Below are 16356 nucleotides of genomic sequence, written 5' to 3' on the forward strand. Positions count from 1 at the left end.
TTCCTAAAAGCAAAAACACACAGAAGAAGAAGTGACAAGTAAGAAAAATACAGTTAATACTTAAATTAACGTAGCTCGCTGCACAGCAGACGTGACGCAGATGGCAGTTATGATGACCATTCATGAATGACCAATGTCTAGTGAGTGGATTGTCAGTCTAGCGAATGACATGCCAGTTTCCATGCATTTTTCAGGAGGCACAACATCCACATATGAGTGTTGTCAGTTGGCTGTAGTTTGTTCCCATAGCCAGAGGCGAAGCTAGGAGTGGCTGCTAGCTACATCAGTTGGTCCTCAAGATGGTTGGGTACAGTGAAGTCATCTTGTGAGCCTAAAAAAGAGAACAACATAGGTGTACTACTTGTATGTGTACAAGTGCATTGCAGCCTCATTTTATATCTGTGGTGCAATGTGGCAACATTAGGAGTTATAACTTTAGGCATGACACCTCTGAGCTGCTGTATGTCTTTGCCTGGTAGCCATGATTTGTTTTGACATTTTTATCTTATAATGAGTACCTGATCATTAATTTTTTTATAAAAAAAGGTTTTAGTCTGTGGATGCATGAGTCACTTTTAAATTGACTAATTATGATGTGGTCTCCCATTTAATTTTCCAGCTGGATGTGTAGTGGCTCTATACTAAGAAATAAATACTAATAAATTATTTCTCTTGCTATTCTGCTGAATGAGATATGTCATCTGAGACTTAACTAATGCACAAATCATTCATCATGTCCATTGGGTTCAGACTGAAATTGTGTGGTGTTGAAATGAGAAATGCCATTTCTATCACAAAAAGATTTCAACTTGTGAGATGAAAATTGTGTGCCATTGTCTGTGACTACTGATTTTGGCAATCATTCCATGGAGAAAATCCTTCACAAAGCCTGAACAGTTTTCATAGTTGTTTGTTAACTGTGGAAAATGTATTTAGAGATTCCAAGAATTTTAACATGTCAACAGCACCATGAGTCCATATGGCAAAGATGTCACCAATGTATCTAAACCAGGCCAGGACTGAAGGCTTATGGATCCCAGAAAAACCCCATCTAAGCAACCCATGAAAAGTGTGGCATAGGAAGGAGCCATCTTGGTCCCCATGGCTGTGCCCCTGATCTGTCTGTATATCTGCCCTTCAGAGGTAATGTAGTTGCTGGTAAGTATAAAGTTGATTAAGGTGACCAGGAAGGATGTCATAGGTCTGGAATCAGATGGGCACTGACTGAGGAGATACACTCCTGGAAATTGAAATAAGAACACCATGAATTCATTGTCCCAGGAAGGGGAAACTTTATTGACACATTCCTGGGGTCAGATACATCACATGAACACACTGACAGAACCACAGGCACATAGACACAGGCAACAGAGCATGCACAATGTCGGCACTAGTACAGTGTATATCCACCTTTCGCAGCAATGCAGGCTGCTATTCTCCCATGGAGACAATCGTAGAGATGCTGGATGTAGTCCTGTGGAACGGCTTGCCATGCCATTTCCACCTGGCGCCTCAGTTGGACCAGCGTTCGTGCTGGACGTGCAGACCGCGTGAGACGACGCTTCATCCAGTCCCAAACATGCTCAATGGGGGACAGATCCGGAGATCTTGCTGGCCAGGGTAGTTGACTTACACCTTCTAGAGCACGTTGGGTGGCACGGGGTACATGCGGACGTGCATTGTCCTGTTGGAACAGTAAGTTCCCTTGCCGGTCTAGGAATGGTAGAACGATGGGTTCGATGACGGTTTGGATGTACCGTGCACTATTCAGTGTCCCCTCGACGATCACCAGTGGTGTACGGCCAGTGTAGGAGATCGCTCCCCACACCATGATGCCGGGTGTTGGCCCTGTGTGCCTCGGTCATATGCAGTCCTGATTGTGGCGCTCACCTGCACGGCGCCAAACACGCATACGACCATCATTGGCACCAAGGCAGAAGCGACTCTCATCGCTGAAGACGACACGTCTCCATTCGTCCCTCCATTCACGCCTGTCGCGACACCACTGGAGGTGGGCTGCACGATGTTGGGGCGTGAGCGGAAGACGGCCTAACGGTGTGCGGGACCATAGCCCAGCTTCATGGAGATGGTTGCGAATGGTCCTCGCCAATACCCCAGGGGCAACAGTGTCCCTAATTTGCTGGGAAGTGGCGGTGCGGTCCCCTATGGCACTGCGTAGGATCCTACGGTCTTGGCGTGCATCCGTGCGTCGCTGCGGTCCGGTCCCAGGTCGACGGGCACGTGCACCTTCTGCCGACCACTGGCGACAACATCGATGTACTGTGGAGACCTCACGCCCCACGTGTTGAGCAATTCGGCGGTACGTCCACCCGGCCTCCCGCATGCCCACTATACGCCCTTGCTCAAAGTCCGTCAACTGCACATACGGTTCACGTCCATGCTGTCGCGGCATGCTACCAGTGTTAAAGACTGCGATGGAGCTCCGTATGCCACGGCAAACTGGCTGACACTGACGGCGGCGGTGCACAAATGCTGCGCAGCTAGCGCCATTCGACGGCCAATACCGCGGTTCCTGGTGTGTCCGCTGTGCCGTGCATGTGATCATTGCTCGTACAGCCCTCTCGCAGTGTCCGGAGCAAGTATGGTGGGTCTGACACACCGGTGTCAATGTGTTCTTTTTTCCATTTCGAGGAGTGTATTTAGCAGCAGACAGACCATGTACATGTGGGATGTTGGTATGGAGGGAGATGGCATCAATGTGGTGTTTTTAACATAAGAGGGAAGTCTTTGTACTATGGATTACATGTTTTGATCAACTAAGGCAGATATATGTTAATTGGGTGCTTTGAAAGCAGCAACTATGAGATGGCCAGGGTGATTGTGTTTGTGGATCTTAAGAGGATACTCCCATTGCTCAGGTGCCACAGAGGTAGATTTGTTGTCCGCTGAGAGGATAATGATAGAGTCATCAGCTTTTAGGGAATGAAGGGCCTGGAGTTCTACAGAGGATAGGTTAGGGTCATGTTGTAGGAACCTGAGAAAGGGTTGTGAAACAATGTTGGATGTGAGGAATTCCTTGAAGACTTGTAAGGGATGATTTTGAGGTACTGGTGGTGGATCAAGTTGGGATTTTGGTCAGAACTGCTCAAGGCGGGGTTTAATATCTTGGTTGCTGTTGGAATGGTTTCGGGATTGGATTGCAATATAATGTATCCAGTTGACATTACGTGTGAAGGAAAGTAGGTCCTTCATCAATGCAGATTAATTAAATGCAGGTTTAGGGCTGAAAGTGTTATTTTTGTTTTGAAACAACTGCTCAAAATAAATCTGCTCCTAAAAGAGTGTAAAACATCTCAGATTTATTTTATGAGCATAACATGGAGTCATAGGAGCAGTGACATATGTGGCATACTTTACTACTAATAAATCATCCATAAAATACTTGAAAATGGTCTAAGGCCGAAACTGTACAATCGTACATGAAATAAAGAGAATGGGAGCTGAAGGCATCATGAAATCTTTCAAAAAACTCATAGCAGCTGCAGACCCTATGGCAATGAAAATGTAAACAAATTGTTATATGCAAAATTGTAAATAACAATGGACCCATCTACATGCATGGAAAGCAGTGCTAGAAATTATGTAGGGGTAAGATGTTGATTAATTATATGGTGCAGATAAACAAATGAGTGGACTAGCACATAAGGTAGAAAACAGACAACATTTTGAACAAGATAGATGAGAACAATGACTGACAAGGGAGTTCCATAAGAAGGAATGATTGCCACTTGGGCTAATACTCGTATATCAATGAAAATAATCAATTTCTGAAAACATAATATAATTGGATAGATAAAAAATCTACTCATCAAGTGGTGGCAGGTATTAAAGTTTGCAAGATTTTGGAGCCAGTGGCTCTTTCTTTTGGCAGAGGGGTTGAAGTGAAAGGAAGAGGGGTGAAGGAAAAGAACTAGCGAGGTTTAGGAAAATTGGTAGAGTTCAGAAAATTCATGTAGAACCTTGGGACAGGGGAGGCTTACCGGACAGGACAAGAAGGAAAGACTAATTTTTGGAGGCATCCCTGTGTGAGATTTGAATGGAAGAATAAAAGGAAGTGAAGAAAGGAATAATTGCTGTGAAGAAATGCTGAGATCAAAGAAATTAATATAAATTAAGGCCAGATGAGAGATGAGAACTACAGACATGTTTTAGCTCCAGTTTCCACCTGCAGAGTTCTGAGAAACTGTTGTCTGGGGGAAGAACACAGATGACATGTGTGGTGAAACAAGCATCGCAGTCATAATTGTCATATTGTAGAGCACGCTCTGCAACAGGATATTGTGTGTTGCTAGTATACATCCTAAGGCTGAGATGAGAATGGTGTTGTGTTACTTTAAAGAGTCTGCATCTGAGCAAATATGTTTGTGTTGACTGACAATTCTGTATGGGAAGGAATGTTTGACATGGAAAGGATAGCAACTGCCAAAATGTAATTACTGTTCTGTATCAGCAGGTTTAATGTGAACAGAAGTTTTAGCTGACCTTTGATGAGGATGAGATCAACATTCAGGGAAGTGGCTTGGGATTTGGAATAGGGATCTATCACATACAGTGCATGTAGCTTTCTGCTCTTATTAACTCATGCACGATGTTTTGGCAGTAATCTCTGTCTTGCATATTATCGTATCTTCCATGTTTAAGCTCTCAGGTTTTAAAATGTCATCCAGTGCAGAGTGCAGCCCAACGATCAGTCTTTCCTTCTCATTCCATATGGTAACTCTGCCTTGATCCAGGGTTCTGGTAGACCTCTCCAAACTCTGTCCCTTTCCTTAAGCCTCACCACTTTCACTCCTCTTCCTTCCCCTCTCACAATGAATGTTATAGTCAGTATTTTGAGGTTCAAGACCCTATTTATGCATCAACATCTCTTTAAAAATTATGTTGTTGGTAAAAGTTAAAAATAATTAATGAAATTTGTGTGTTTTTAAATTTTTGTTCTGGTCACAGAACACCCCTTCCCTCCCCCCCTCTGGTAGTATGCATTACTGAAAGTGTGTCAACATTTCTAAGGGGGTGCTAAAAGGTATTTTCAAGTTTTGGGTCCTACATCCACATCATTACCTCTTTAAAACATCTGTTATCAATTTAAATCAATAACAATTTAAAAAATGTGGTGGACGTAAAGTATCTCCCCCTCAACTCACTAATACATGCTATTGAAAATACATTAGTATTAAGAGGGTTAAGAGAAGAACACTGTACATTCTATCCAGTGGAATCTTGGTTCTGTTGTCACTGGTTTTCAAGTTTTTCATTTGTCCTGCCACTGCATTCTTTACAGTATTTGTTGCCATCACACTTTCACATTTATCACTATCATTTGTTTCAGTAGTAATTGTTGTTCAGTTATTTGGATGAGTTTGGTTATTACATGGAAGTTTATGTGATGCTTGTGGTGAAAACAGTTCAAGCTTTACAATCTGTAGTTACTTCATGTTTGTATTTGAACAAGTTTTGCTATAAATGGAAGTGTACATGATTTTCATAGTGCTGATGGTTCATACTTTTCAGATGTAAGATTTTTCATATCACTCATTAGGAAATTAGTGTTTAGTTAAGACTATTTATATGATCACTTAACTTTTCAGTTTCATCACTACAGTTTATGCACATCCTGTTTTCTTTCTTTCTTTCTTTCCTATACAAGCCACGATCTTCAATCATAGAATAATAGAATCACATCCACGGGTTATGTTCAGTGGCTAGTGTTGTTGCCTCTGGATCATAGGGTCCTGAGTTTGATTCCTGGGTGGGATGGGGATTTTCTCCACTCAGCGAATGAGTATTTCTGTTGTCCTCATCATCATTTGACAAAAGTGGTGTGGCTGTCTGTGAAAATATTGGAAATTTGTATGGGTGCTGATAACGTGCAGTTGAGTGCCCCACAAACCAAATATCATCACCATCAACAATAGAATCACTGATGGGATTCATTGGAATGGGAGAAGAGAGCTAATGATCAGAACTGGTAAAACTCTAAGGTCATGACTGTAAATAAATGGGAAAAATTGAATCAATTTTTTGTTGAATGTGAAAATGAAGGGTGGGAAGATCAGCAGCAAATAATTGCATGAATTCTGAATCTGGTAAGGAAAGTTAGTAAAATTGCATGAATTTCATGAAGGATGCAGCAATGCATGATTCGAGAAGATAGTGTGCAACACTACCTGAGGTAGAATAGTTTGTGAATCTGAAGGGACAGTTAGAATTTATGAGAAACTTTATATGAACTGACAGTAGTGGTAAAATTAGTACAAGACAGTTTGACCAATAAGCATACTTATATCTATCTTCGAAGTTGAAGTAAATTCATGATGTTCTCACTAAAAATTAACATATAATTTGAAAATCGATTATTGGTATCTTGTTCTGTAAGTGCTTTTTATCAGCAATGTTAGAAATTGCACCTCATGAAGGTAATTATTGGCAAGCATTTCTGTTTCTTTGTAATACTGAAACTTTAATAATTGGATTGTCTGATTGATACTGTAGAGGCAATATAGATGATAGAAGCGAGTCAGCTGGGACAAAAAGCAGAAAAAGTGTGATTATTTCAAATAAATGACCAAAAAGGGGCAACACCAGGACAGCTAGAAGTCACAAGGGCATATTTATGAAAGTGATTGGCAGGCTGAAAATATTTATAACGCAGATAGTGAAAAACTTGTGCACCAATCAACAGTTGACATGAACACACGAGAAGGCATAAACTTTCCAGTTTTGAAAGAAGGAGCATTTGGTCTGAAAGTACCTAATATTAAGTGCTTCCATGTGCCACATTTTGTTGAGTATATTTTCTGTACCCGTATTACAAATATTTTACATTCATTGAACATTTTCACAGATAAGAAATGTATAAATTATATGATACTGGTAGCGAAATTGATCCTCTAGAAAGTCTCATCAGTCAGAGGAATTTTCTGATACGTATAAAATACCGTATGCTAGAATTTTCATATGAATGCTTAATGGTACGGTATTGAATTAAGTGTTTCATGTATGTTCTTACCTATTCCATCATGTGTTTATTTCTCACCAGTAATATGCATTACAGATTGACTGGAAAAAACTGTTCATGAATCTTGTGGATGACTACCATGAATCAATTGGAGAGCAATTGGTTCAAATTTATTCCACCGAGTATTTTGATTACATTTTTCAGGATTTGGCAGATAGAGCAGAGGGGTAAGCATAACACTTGAACTTGGGAATTACATTTCATATAAAAAAATTGTAGTAATTTATTGTTCTCTCTCTCTCTCTCACACACACACACACACACACACACACACACACACACACACACACACACTCTCTCTCTCTCTCTCTCTCTCTCTCTCTCTCTCTCTCTCTCTCTCTCTCTCTCTCTCTCTCTCTCTCTCTCACACACACACTCACACACACTCACACACACTCACACACACTCACACACACTCACACACACACACACACACACACACACACACACACACACACACACAGATTATAAATTCTATCCATATGTCACACTTTTGGGAATTTACTCCAAATTTTCATATTTTGATGGCTGATAATGATATACTCCTCACATATTGTTTTGTTATTATTTATTAATATTATTATTTTTAGTGATATTAGTGGTAACGATGTTAGTGTTATTCTTAAAAACACTAGAATAAAATATAATATTATTTTATTTATGGAACACAGTCATGAAATAATCAGATCTGCAACACATGCATCTTCAGACAGTTTCGATATTAACATCTGCAAAAAATACTTTGATAAGCTTGTGGCAGTAAGAATCATGTAAAAAAAATAAAATAAAAAGAAGGAAGGAAAACTGGAACTAGGAGACTTTAGTGCTAGTATAAGAATGGAGAGACAGAAAGAGAGTGACAAAGGGGACAGATATGACACAGGTAGTTCAAATAGTTTCTTTAGTTTCTTTTTTGTTCCTTTTTTTTTAAATTCATTTGCAAAACACATAATATAAAGCACATGATGGAGGCCAAACAACAGGCATGTGAAGTAAGTAAAATGATGCATTAATAACCAGAATCAGGGACAGCAGACTACTTTGGTAAAATGTGCTAACAAGCAATTATGACTAATGCTGATCTATCAAACTGATAAATCTAGGAAATACACAAAAATTTGAAGAAAATCTGATATAAAGATGTTAATTATTTTTTCGTATTCTGTAAATTTCATCAAGGATGATATCTTTCTTTTGCGGCGGTGTTCGTAGCGACAAGCAATTCGCTGTAGAAACGGCTTACGAAGTCACCGCCACACCTTTAATAGCGGGTCGACCGGTCCGCTGGAATAGTGAACAGAAAGATGAAAACCCAAACACTCTGATTAAATAAAAGTCGGTACTTATCTTTATTAACGAAGATACAGAACACAGTATTGGACTCCGTGTCTACAGAGATCTGTCTAGTTCGAGCCGGTGCGGCTAGGTCAGCGTCGGCTGACGACAAACAACAACTCTGCTGCGATGAACACACAACTGACTAGTAAGTACACAATTCGGTGGCGAGTATACAACTGAGCAGCAAATACAGAACTGTCCTAGCGCTCGTGACTCCAGCGCTTAAGAACCCAGAAGCCAGCGGTGGCGCGCGCAGACTTGCGGCGATTTCCTGTCTCGCTGGCGCTGCTTATGCGGACGGCGTCCGAACTTTGATGCTGTCAACCTTTTGGCAGCAGGCTCGGGTGGCATTACTGGCTAGGATATAACACTCCTCCCCCCCAAATCGCTGCACCATCGTTGAATAATGACGTGGCAAGCGTCGACGGCGGGGGAGGGGTCTGGCCGCAGGCGTAGCAGAAGAGACCGGGGTGGAGACTTGTCGGTGGCAGTCCCCGGTCCGCACCCCAGCATTGGCTGCGCGGGGCCTCGGGAAACACCGACTGAAAACCGAGGTCAGGGTGCACGCCTGTGACCACGGGCGCAGCTTCTGGTACTGGACGCGACGGGGCGTCGGGACCCACGAAGAGAGACAGCGTCTCCTGACGCTGCGTCGACGGCTGCTGAGTGGGCGCCGGACAAGGCGATGCGGTGTCAGACTCCTTGGGGGTGCCCAAGGAAAGTGGCTGCAGGACAGGCTGCACAGCCACCGCTTGGGAAGGCGGCCCGGCTGAGGGGTCGACGTCCATCAGCTCCGAAGGCGGTGGCGACTGAAGAGGGACCGCAGGCGCCGGAGCGACCACCCGGGGCGCTTCCGGATGAAGCTGCGCGGGAGGCATCAACGGGATGGGCTGTCGGCGTGGTAGCGGCGACGGCTGCTGCTGCTGCCCTGGGGGCGGCAGCGAAGTCGGAAGGCGCGGCTGGAACCCGCCGCGGACCAAATCTGTGGACAAAGAACGAGTGGCAGAATCCGGGCAGCCAGCGCGGCGCAACTGGTTCTGATGCCTCCTGTGCACCCCAGTAGCACCTTGAACAGTATAAAAACCGCGACCCTGGACACTTATCACGGTACCACGTTCCCAACGATGGCGACCGTGATAAACTCTGAAAAAAACGGCGTCGTTGCGCTGAAAACGCGTGCGATGCTCAGAAGCGGCGGGTCGATCCGGGGGGTGCAACAACTGTAGTAGGGTGCGATGACGACGGCCGTGGAGAAGCTCCGCAGGCGAAGGGCCGTCGCGTGGCGTGGTCCGGTACGACGACAGGAACGTGATGAGGGCCTGCTGACGAGAGTGCGTAGCACGAAGGCGGTCCATATGATCCTTGAATGTGCGGACAAAACATTCCGCTGCACCATTCGATTGAGGGTGGAACAGCGGAGTAAGAACATGGCGAATGCCATTGGCAGAACAAAAACTTTCAAATTCAGCAGAGGTAAATTGGGGACCATTGTCAGACACTAAAACTTCTGGAAGACCCTCAATACAAAAAATTGAAGTCAACGCCCGTATAGTTTGTGCAGACGTTGTAGACTGCATGGGCACAACAAACGGAAAATTACTAAATGCATCTATCACGATGAGCCAACGAGAATTCCAATATGGACCAGCGAAATCAATATGTACTCGCTGCCAGGGACCTGCAGGGCGTGCCCACTCAAAATAGCGTTGAGGCGGAGCAGCTTGGTGTTCGGCACACGTCGAACAATCTGTAGACATCTGCGTAATCTGCTTATCAATGCCGATCCATGTACAATGACGGCGGGCAAGCTGCTTGGTGCGGACCACTCCCCAATGACCTTGATGCAACAAGTCGAGGACCTTGGATTGGAGTCTTGGGGAACCACTACATGAAGCTGGTCATTCTCGGTGCGTAACAGCAAAACTCCGTGCGAAACAGACAACAGATGACGTTGCGGATAATAGCGACGAACCACAGGATCCGATATGTCCTTTGCCTTGGACGGCCAACCACGTTGAACAAAACATAATAGTAAACTCAGATGAGGATCCGTAGCTGTCTCACGTGCCACCTGACGATAATCAATCGGAAAATCCCGGAGGGATTGATGCTCATCAGCGTCAATCTGATGGCAAGAGCCATCAGAGGAATCGAAGACATCATCCGCAGCAACCGGCAATCTAGAAAGCGCGTCAGCGTTTGCATGCTGAGCTGTAGGGCAATACAGTATCTCATACTGGTATTGTGATAACAAAAGAGCCCAACGTTGTAGTCTCTGAGCTGTCCACTGAGGAACTGGTTTAGACGGATGAAACAGTGACGTCAGGGGCTTGTGATCTCTTACTAAATAGAATCGTCTACCATAGAGGTAGTGATGGAATTTTGTGACACCAAACACAATAGCCAATGCTTCCTTGTCCAATTGGCTATAATTACACTGAGCTTTGTTGAGCAATTTATATGCGAACGCAATAGGACGTTCGGTGTTACCGACTCGGTGAGACAACACAGCACTGAGGCCGAAAGAAGAGGCATCACAAGCTAACACTAGAGGCTTGTTAGGGTCGTAATGGACCAGACAACGATCATTCATTAAAGCCTCTTTAAGCTGCTGAAAGGCTGATTGGCAATCAGCTGACCACACAAACGGAACATTCTTACGGCGGAGACGATGCAACGGTGCAGCAATCTGTGATGCATTAGGTATAAACCTAATATAATATGTCAATTTGCCAAGAACTGCTTGCAATTCATGCAGATTGCGAGGGGCGGGCAAATCACGAATAGCTGCTAAATGTGACTGGGAGGGATGAATGCCTTGAGCATTAATAACATGTCCCAGATACTCCATCTCCATAAGGAAAAATGAACATTTATCGATGTTGCAACGTAGGCCTGCCTGAGACTACACTTTAAACAAACACTCCAAATTACGGAAATGTTCAGCAGGCGTCCGACCGGACACAACAATATCGTCTAAATAGTTGCAACACGATGGCACATTAGCCAGAAGTTGTGACAAAAAACGCTGAAAAACAGCTGGAGCTGACGCACAACCAAAAGGCAAACGCAGAAAACGGAACAACCCCAACGACGTGTTTATGACAAAATACTGTTGTGATTGCTCGTCGAGGGGCAATTGCAAATATGCTTCACGGAGATCAATTTTGGAAAAGAAACGAGCTTCCCCTAACTTATCCATCAGCTCGTCCGGTCTAGGCAAAGGAAAAGAATCAATGACAGTCTGAGGATTAACTGTCGACTTAAAATCAGCACACAAACGTAACTTGCCAGACGGTTTCTTTATAATAACTAAGGGAGAAGCCCACTGGCTTGCTGAAACAGGTTGAATAACACCGTTATTTTGCCAACGACGAAGTTCATCTTCTACAGGTGCCCGGAGGGCGTGAGGCACTGGACGAGCATGACAAAATCGAGGCTGAGCATTATCTTTTAACGTAATATGAGCGGCAAAGTTCGCAGCACAACCTAGCTCGTCTTTAAATATGTCACTGTATCGTTTACACAAATCGGTTATGCTGTCTTGAGGAACAACAGAATTAATTTGCAACACATTGTCTTGGATAGACAGGCCAAACAAGTCAAAACAGTCTAATCCGAAAATGTTTACACTGTCTGTAGCGCGGAGCACTGTGAATGAAACTGTTTTTGTATTGCCACGGAATGTGGCTGGCACGCTACATACACCTAACACAGGAATTTGTTCTCCACTATAAGTAGCCAAAGAATGTTTTGCCGCTGAAAGTTAAGGGCGGCCGATAGCCGCATACGTAGCACAATTTATGAGAGTCACAGACGCACCAGTGTCTAATTGAAAATTGAAGGTCTTATCCTGGATGCGTAGCTTCACAAATAGTTTATTACACTGTCTCTGGATCGGTGCAGTGGAGGCGGAAGACACAAAATCAGCGCGTTTAGCGCGTGTTCGCTGCTTACGACAACTCGTGGGTTGGGCGGGTGGAACAACAACTCCCGCTTCACTTGCAGTCTGTACATTACTTTTTACAGCGTTTGAATTACGCTTGGGTCGCATAGCAGAGGGCTGGGTGGGTGTCTTATTGCGAACAAGTTTATTACCCACACGAACCGTGGAAGAGTCTTTAAACGCGACCTTCTGGGCGGGCTGGCTTTGAAGAACATGAATATCCATGGGGTGGGCAGCACTAGAATTGTTCTTGCTTTTGCGCAAACAAACAGTCTGGATGTGTCCTTTCCTTTGACAAAAGTGACAAACCGCGTTTCTCAACGGGCAACGTTCACGAGGATGAGCAAGAACACACTTAGGGCAAGACTTAACTCTATCATTTTGCACACGCAGCTGACGAATGTGTTTAACATGACGCGGCCGGCTAGTGTTTACAGTCTGACTCTGCCGGTGGGGCCGCGGGCGTGACATAACTTGCTTAGCACAGGCAATTTGAGAAATACATGGCTGATCTAACTCACACTCAGCATAGTCAAAAGTATCTTGGGCTTCAATGATGTTCATCACAGTCTCTAATGACGGGTCAGGCAACTTTAAGATAGCAGCACGAATACGAGAATCTGCAATGTTTTGAGTAATAGCGTCTCGTAACATGACATCACTGTAGGAAGCTCCACACACACAATTAAATCGGCACTGACGGGTGAGGCCCCGTAAATCTGTTAACCACTGCTTATTAGATTGATGTGGCAGTTTCTTTAATCTGAAGAACTTGAATCTGGCTGCTGCCACATGAACTCGCGACTCGAAATACTCAGCAAGCTTGTTAACAACAACGTCATAGTCAAAAGCTTCTGGCTTGGATTCCGGGAACAACTTACAAAGTAGTCGATAGACTTCCACGCCTGCAGTGGAAATTAAATAAAGCTGCCGCTCAGTACCTGTGATTTTGTAGACTGTCATGTGCGCCTGCAACTGCGCGAAATATTCTCGCCATTCTTCTCATGATGCATCAAAAGCACGGAAAGGTGGTGCTGCCTGTGCTTGTTCCTTTTGTGGTGGAGGATTAGCCGGTTGTTTGGCGATTGCGTCCACCAGACTTTGTATTTGCTGACTCTGTAACAAGATCAACTGTTGTAATTCGGCAGACATAGTGAACACAAATTAAACCAGCCCCCAAAATTTTATCGCTATAATTAGTATAACCAGAAGCAAGGTGAACCAGCCCTGCACACGAGTTCGGAAGCCCTCGTCGCCAGTTTTTGTGGCGGTGTTCGTAGCGACAAGCAATTCGCTGTAGAAACGGCTTACGAAGTCACCGCCACACCTTTAATAGCGGGCCGACCGGTCCGCTGGAACAGTGAACAGAAAGATGAAAACCCAAACACTCTGATTAAATAAAAGTCGGTACTTATCTTTATTAACGAAGATACAGAACACAGTATTGGACTCCGTGTCTACAGAGATCTGTCTAGTTCGAGCCGGTGCGGCTAGGTCAGCGTCGGCTGACGACAAACAACAACTCTGCTGCGATGAACACACAACTGACTAGTAAGTACACAATTCGGTGGCGAGTATACAACTGAGCGGCAAATACAGAACTGTTAGCGCTCGCGACTCCAGCGCTTAAGAACCCAGAAGCCAGCGGTGGCGCGCGCAGACTTGCGGCGATTTCCTGTCTCGCTGGCGCTGCTTATGCTGACGGCGTCCAAACTTTGATGCTGCCAACCTTTTGGCAGCGGGCTCGGGTGGCATTACTGGCTAGGATATAACACTTTCAGGGATGTGGAGTGAGTAAAGGTAGCTTATCATTAACAAGAGATAAGCAAATCATAAAAACGTAATCTGTATACTTAACTAAAAAGGAACTATTGCTATACCATTTAATGCTATTGCTGCTTATGCCAGGCAAATTTAGTCAATAAATTTAAAAAAGGAATGCTATAAGTTTGGAAAAGAAAATAAATTGCTGCCTCCTCAGTTACATTAAACTGATGCTGATTATCTGCTATTGTTAGCTTATTGTTTACTTCATTACTTAGGTATTTTTTAAAGAAAATAATTATCTACATTTGTAAGCACCTGAGTCCTCTTTGTGATACTTTACTACTGGTCATGTAGCATTACAACAAACACTACTACATGCCATGTAGCTAACAGAACTTTTCAGTTGTTGAATTGAGCTAATCACATAATTTGCAGAAAGATTAGCTAGTGAATTATGTCTTTAATTTTCTTTTGAACCTGTTGGGATTCACAAATTCTTGCTTTATTTTAACTGGAAACTTGATGAATACCTCTACACCATACTACATTACTTCACTCTGAAACTCAGTAAAGGATACAAAGTCTATATAGAAATTATGTACATGTCTTGTGCTCTTTGGATCACAGTCAAGCTGAACTGATTTTTATTGCAGCAATGAAGACTTTCACTAGCTGTAATGCAAAGCGTATCTAAGAATTCCCAAATCCTTAAAAATTATTTTTCCATACGTACAGTTATGTTTTACATAATACTCTTATTGGTCAGAACTGCTGAATAAAGATAATTCCATTAGATAACAAGGAGCAAAAACACGCTAAATTAGCCAACACTCTTGTGTTTGTGTAAACACTGCAAGAGATGCTTCTATGGACATAACATGCTGAATTGAGCCTCTTTATTAAATTATCCATGATTAGAGGTACTTTTTGTTCCAATTGATTCATAGTGATGAGATCCTCCAGGATGAAGAAAATGTCGGAAAAACAAAAACACACAATAAATACATACAATAAGAGTCAAATATGTTAAAGTATCTTTTACAGATGGATGTGGAATGAGTTAAAAAAAATTACACATATGAATTGGATTAAAAAAATAACAGGAATTTTAAATTTTGTGGGCTTAACACATTAGCTTTTCAATTTTTTTAAACTTGTCGGTACACATGTTTCTGGTGTATGTTTGCGTTTTCAGTTGTTTTGAATATATAGTTTAATGTGGACAGTTGTAAAGGTTATATGTGTTTTTGAGTGCTAAGGGAATTTTTACTTTCAAAAAATATGGATCTAAGAATTTGCATTAAATTTTTCCTTGAAAAAATGGAGTAAAGTGCAGCATCGCAACTATAAAGTTGACTGTGGTCTTCGGTGAGTCTAATATGAGTAAGACAAAAGTTTATGAGTGATATAAACATTTCAGAAAGGGTCAAAAAGATGTCATAGATGACATCTGCCCTGGATGCTCTAACATATCATTTACTGATGACAGTGTGGAAGAAGTAAAGAAAATGGTTCTGAATCACCATCAAAGAGGTTGCTCACGATGTCAGCATATCATTTGGCTCATGTGAAGCAATTTTTTCAGATGTTTTGGGCATGAAGTCTGTAGCAGAAAAGGTTGTTCTGAAATTATTGAGTTTTGACCAAAACTGACATCATGTACACATTGCCCAGGAATTGCTGAATGAAGTCGACAATGATACAGAACTTCTAAAGAAGGTTATAGCAGATGCTGAAATATGGGTATGTGGGTATGACATCAAAACCGAGGACCATTCGTCCCAATGGAAACTGCCTAAAGAGGCAATAACAGAAAAAAATCAACAACATTGATCAAATGTGGAGGTTCTTCTCACTGTTTTCCCAGTGCATCATGAGTTCCTGCCTAATTGTCATACGGTCAATAAGGACTGCTACCTGGAAGTTGTGTGCCTTTTGTGTGAAGCAATCTGAAGAAAGTGACAAAAATTGTGGAAAAACAACTTGTGGAAATTTTATCATAATAATACTTCCATTTACACATCCATCCTTGTTCATAATTTTTTGGCAAAAAACAAAATCATTATGCTGTCTTAGCCACTGTATTTGCTGAACATAGCCCCTGTGACTTCTATCTGCTCCCAAGAGAACCATGAAAAGATGTCATTTTGACACCGTTGATGAGATAAAAACTGAATCACTGAAGGAGCTGTACATCAAAACTAAAAGTGAGTTCCAGAAGTGCTTCCAAGATTGGAAAAAGTGCTGTAACAAGTGTTTTATATCT

The 16356-nt window shown here is 42.9% G+C and overlaps 1 protein-coding gene across 1 annotated transcript in view; it reads left to right on the top strand.

Annotated features, from left to right (window-relative positions):
* Positions 1 to 16356, top strand: part of LOC126483762 (membrane metallo-endopeptidase-like 1) — a 302629-nt gene that overhangs the window by 184441 nt on the left and 101832 nt on the right. The window contains exon 9 of the mRNA XM_050106909.1: positions 7076 to 7206. Coding sequence (XP_049962866.1) covers positions 7076 to 7206 — 131 coding nt within the window. The remainder of the gene's footprint in view (positions 1 to 7075; positions 7207 to 16356) is intronic.

Source organism: Schistocerca serialis, chromosome 6 (genome assembly GCF_023864345.2).
Source record: "Schistocerca serialis cubense isolate TAMUIC-IGC-003099 chromosome 6, iqSchSeri2.2, whole genome shotgun sequence".
Taxonomy (NCBI): domain Eukaryota; kingdom Metazoa; phylum Arthropoda; class Insecta; order Orthoptera; family Acrididae; genus Schistocerca; species Schistocerca serialis.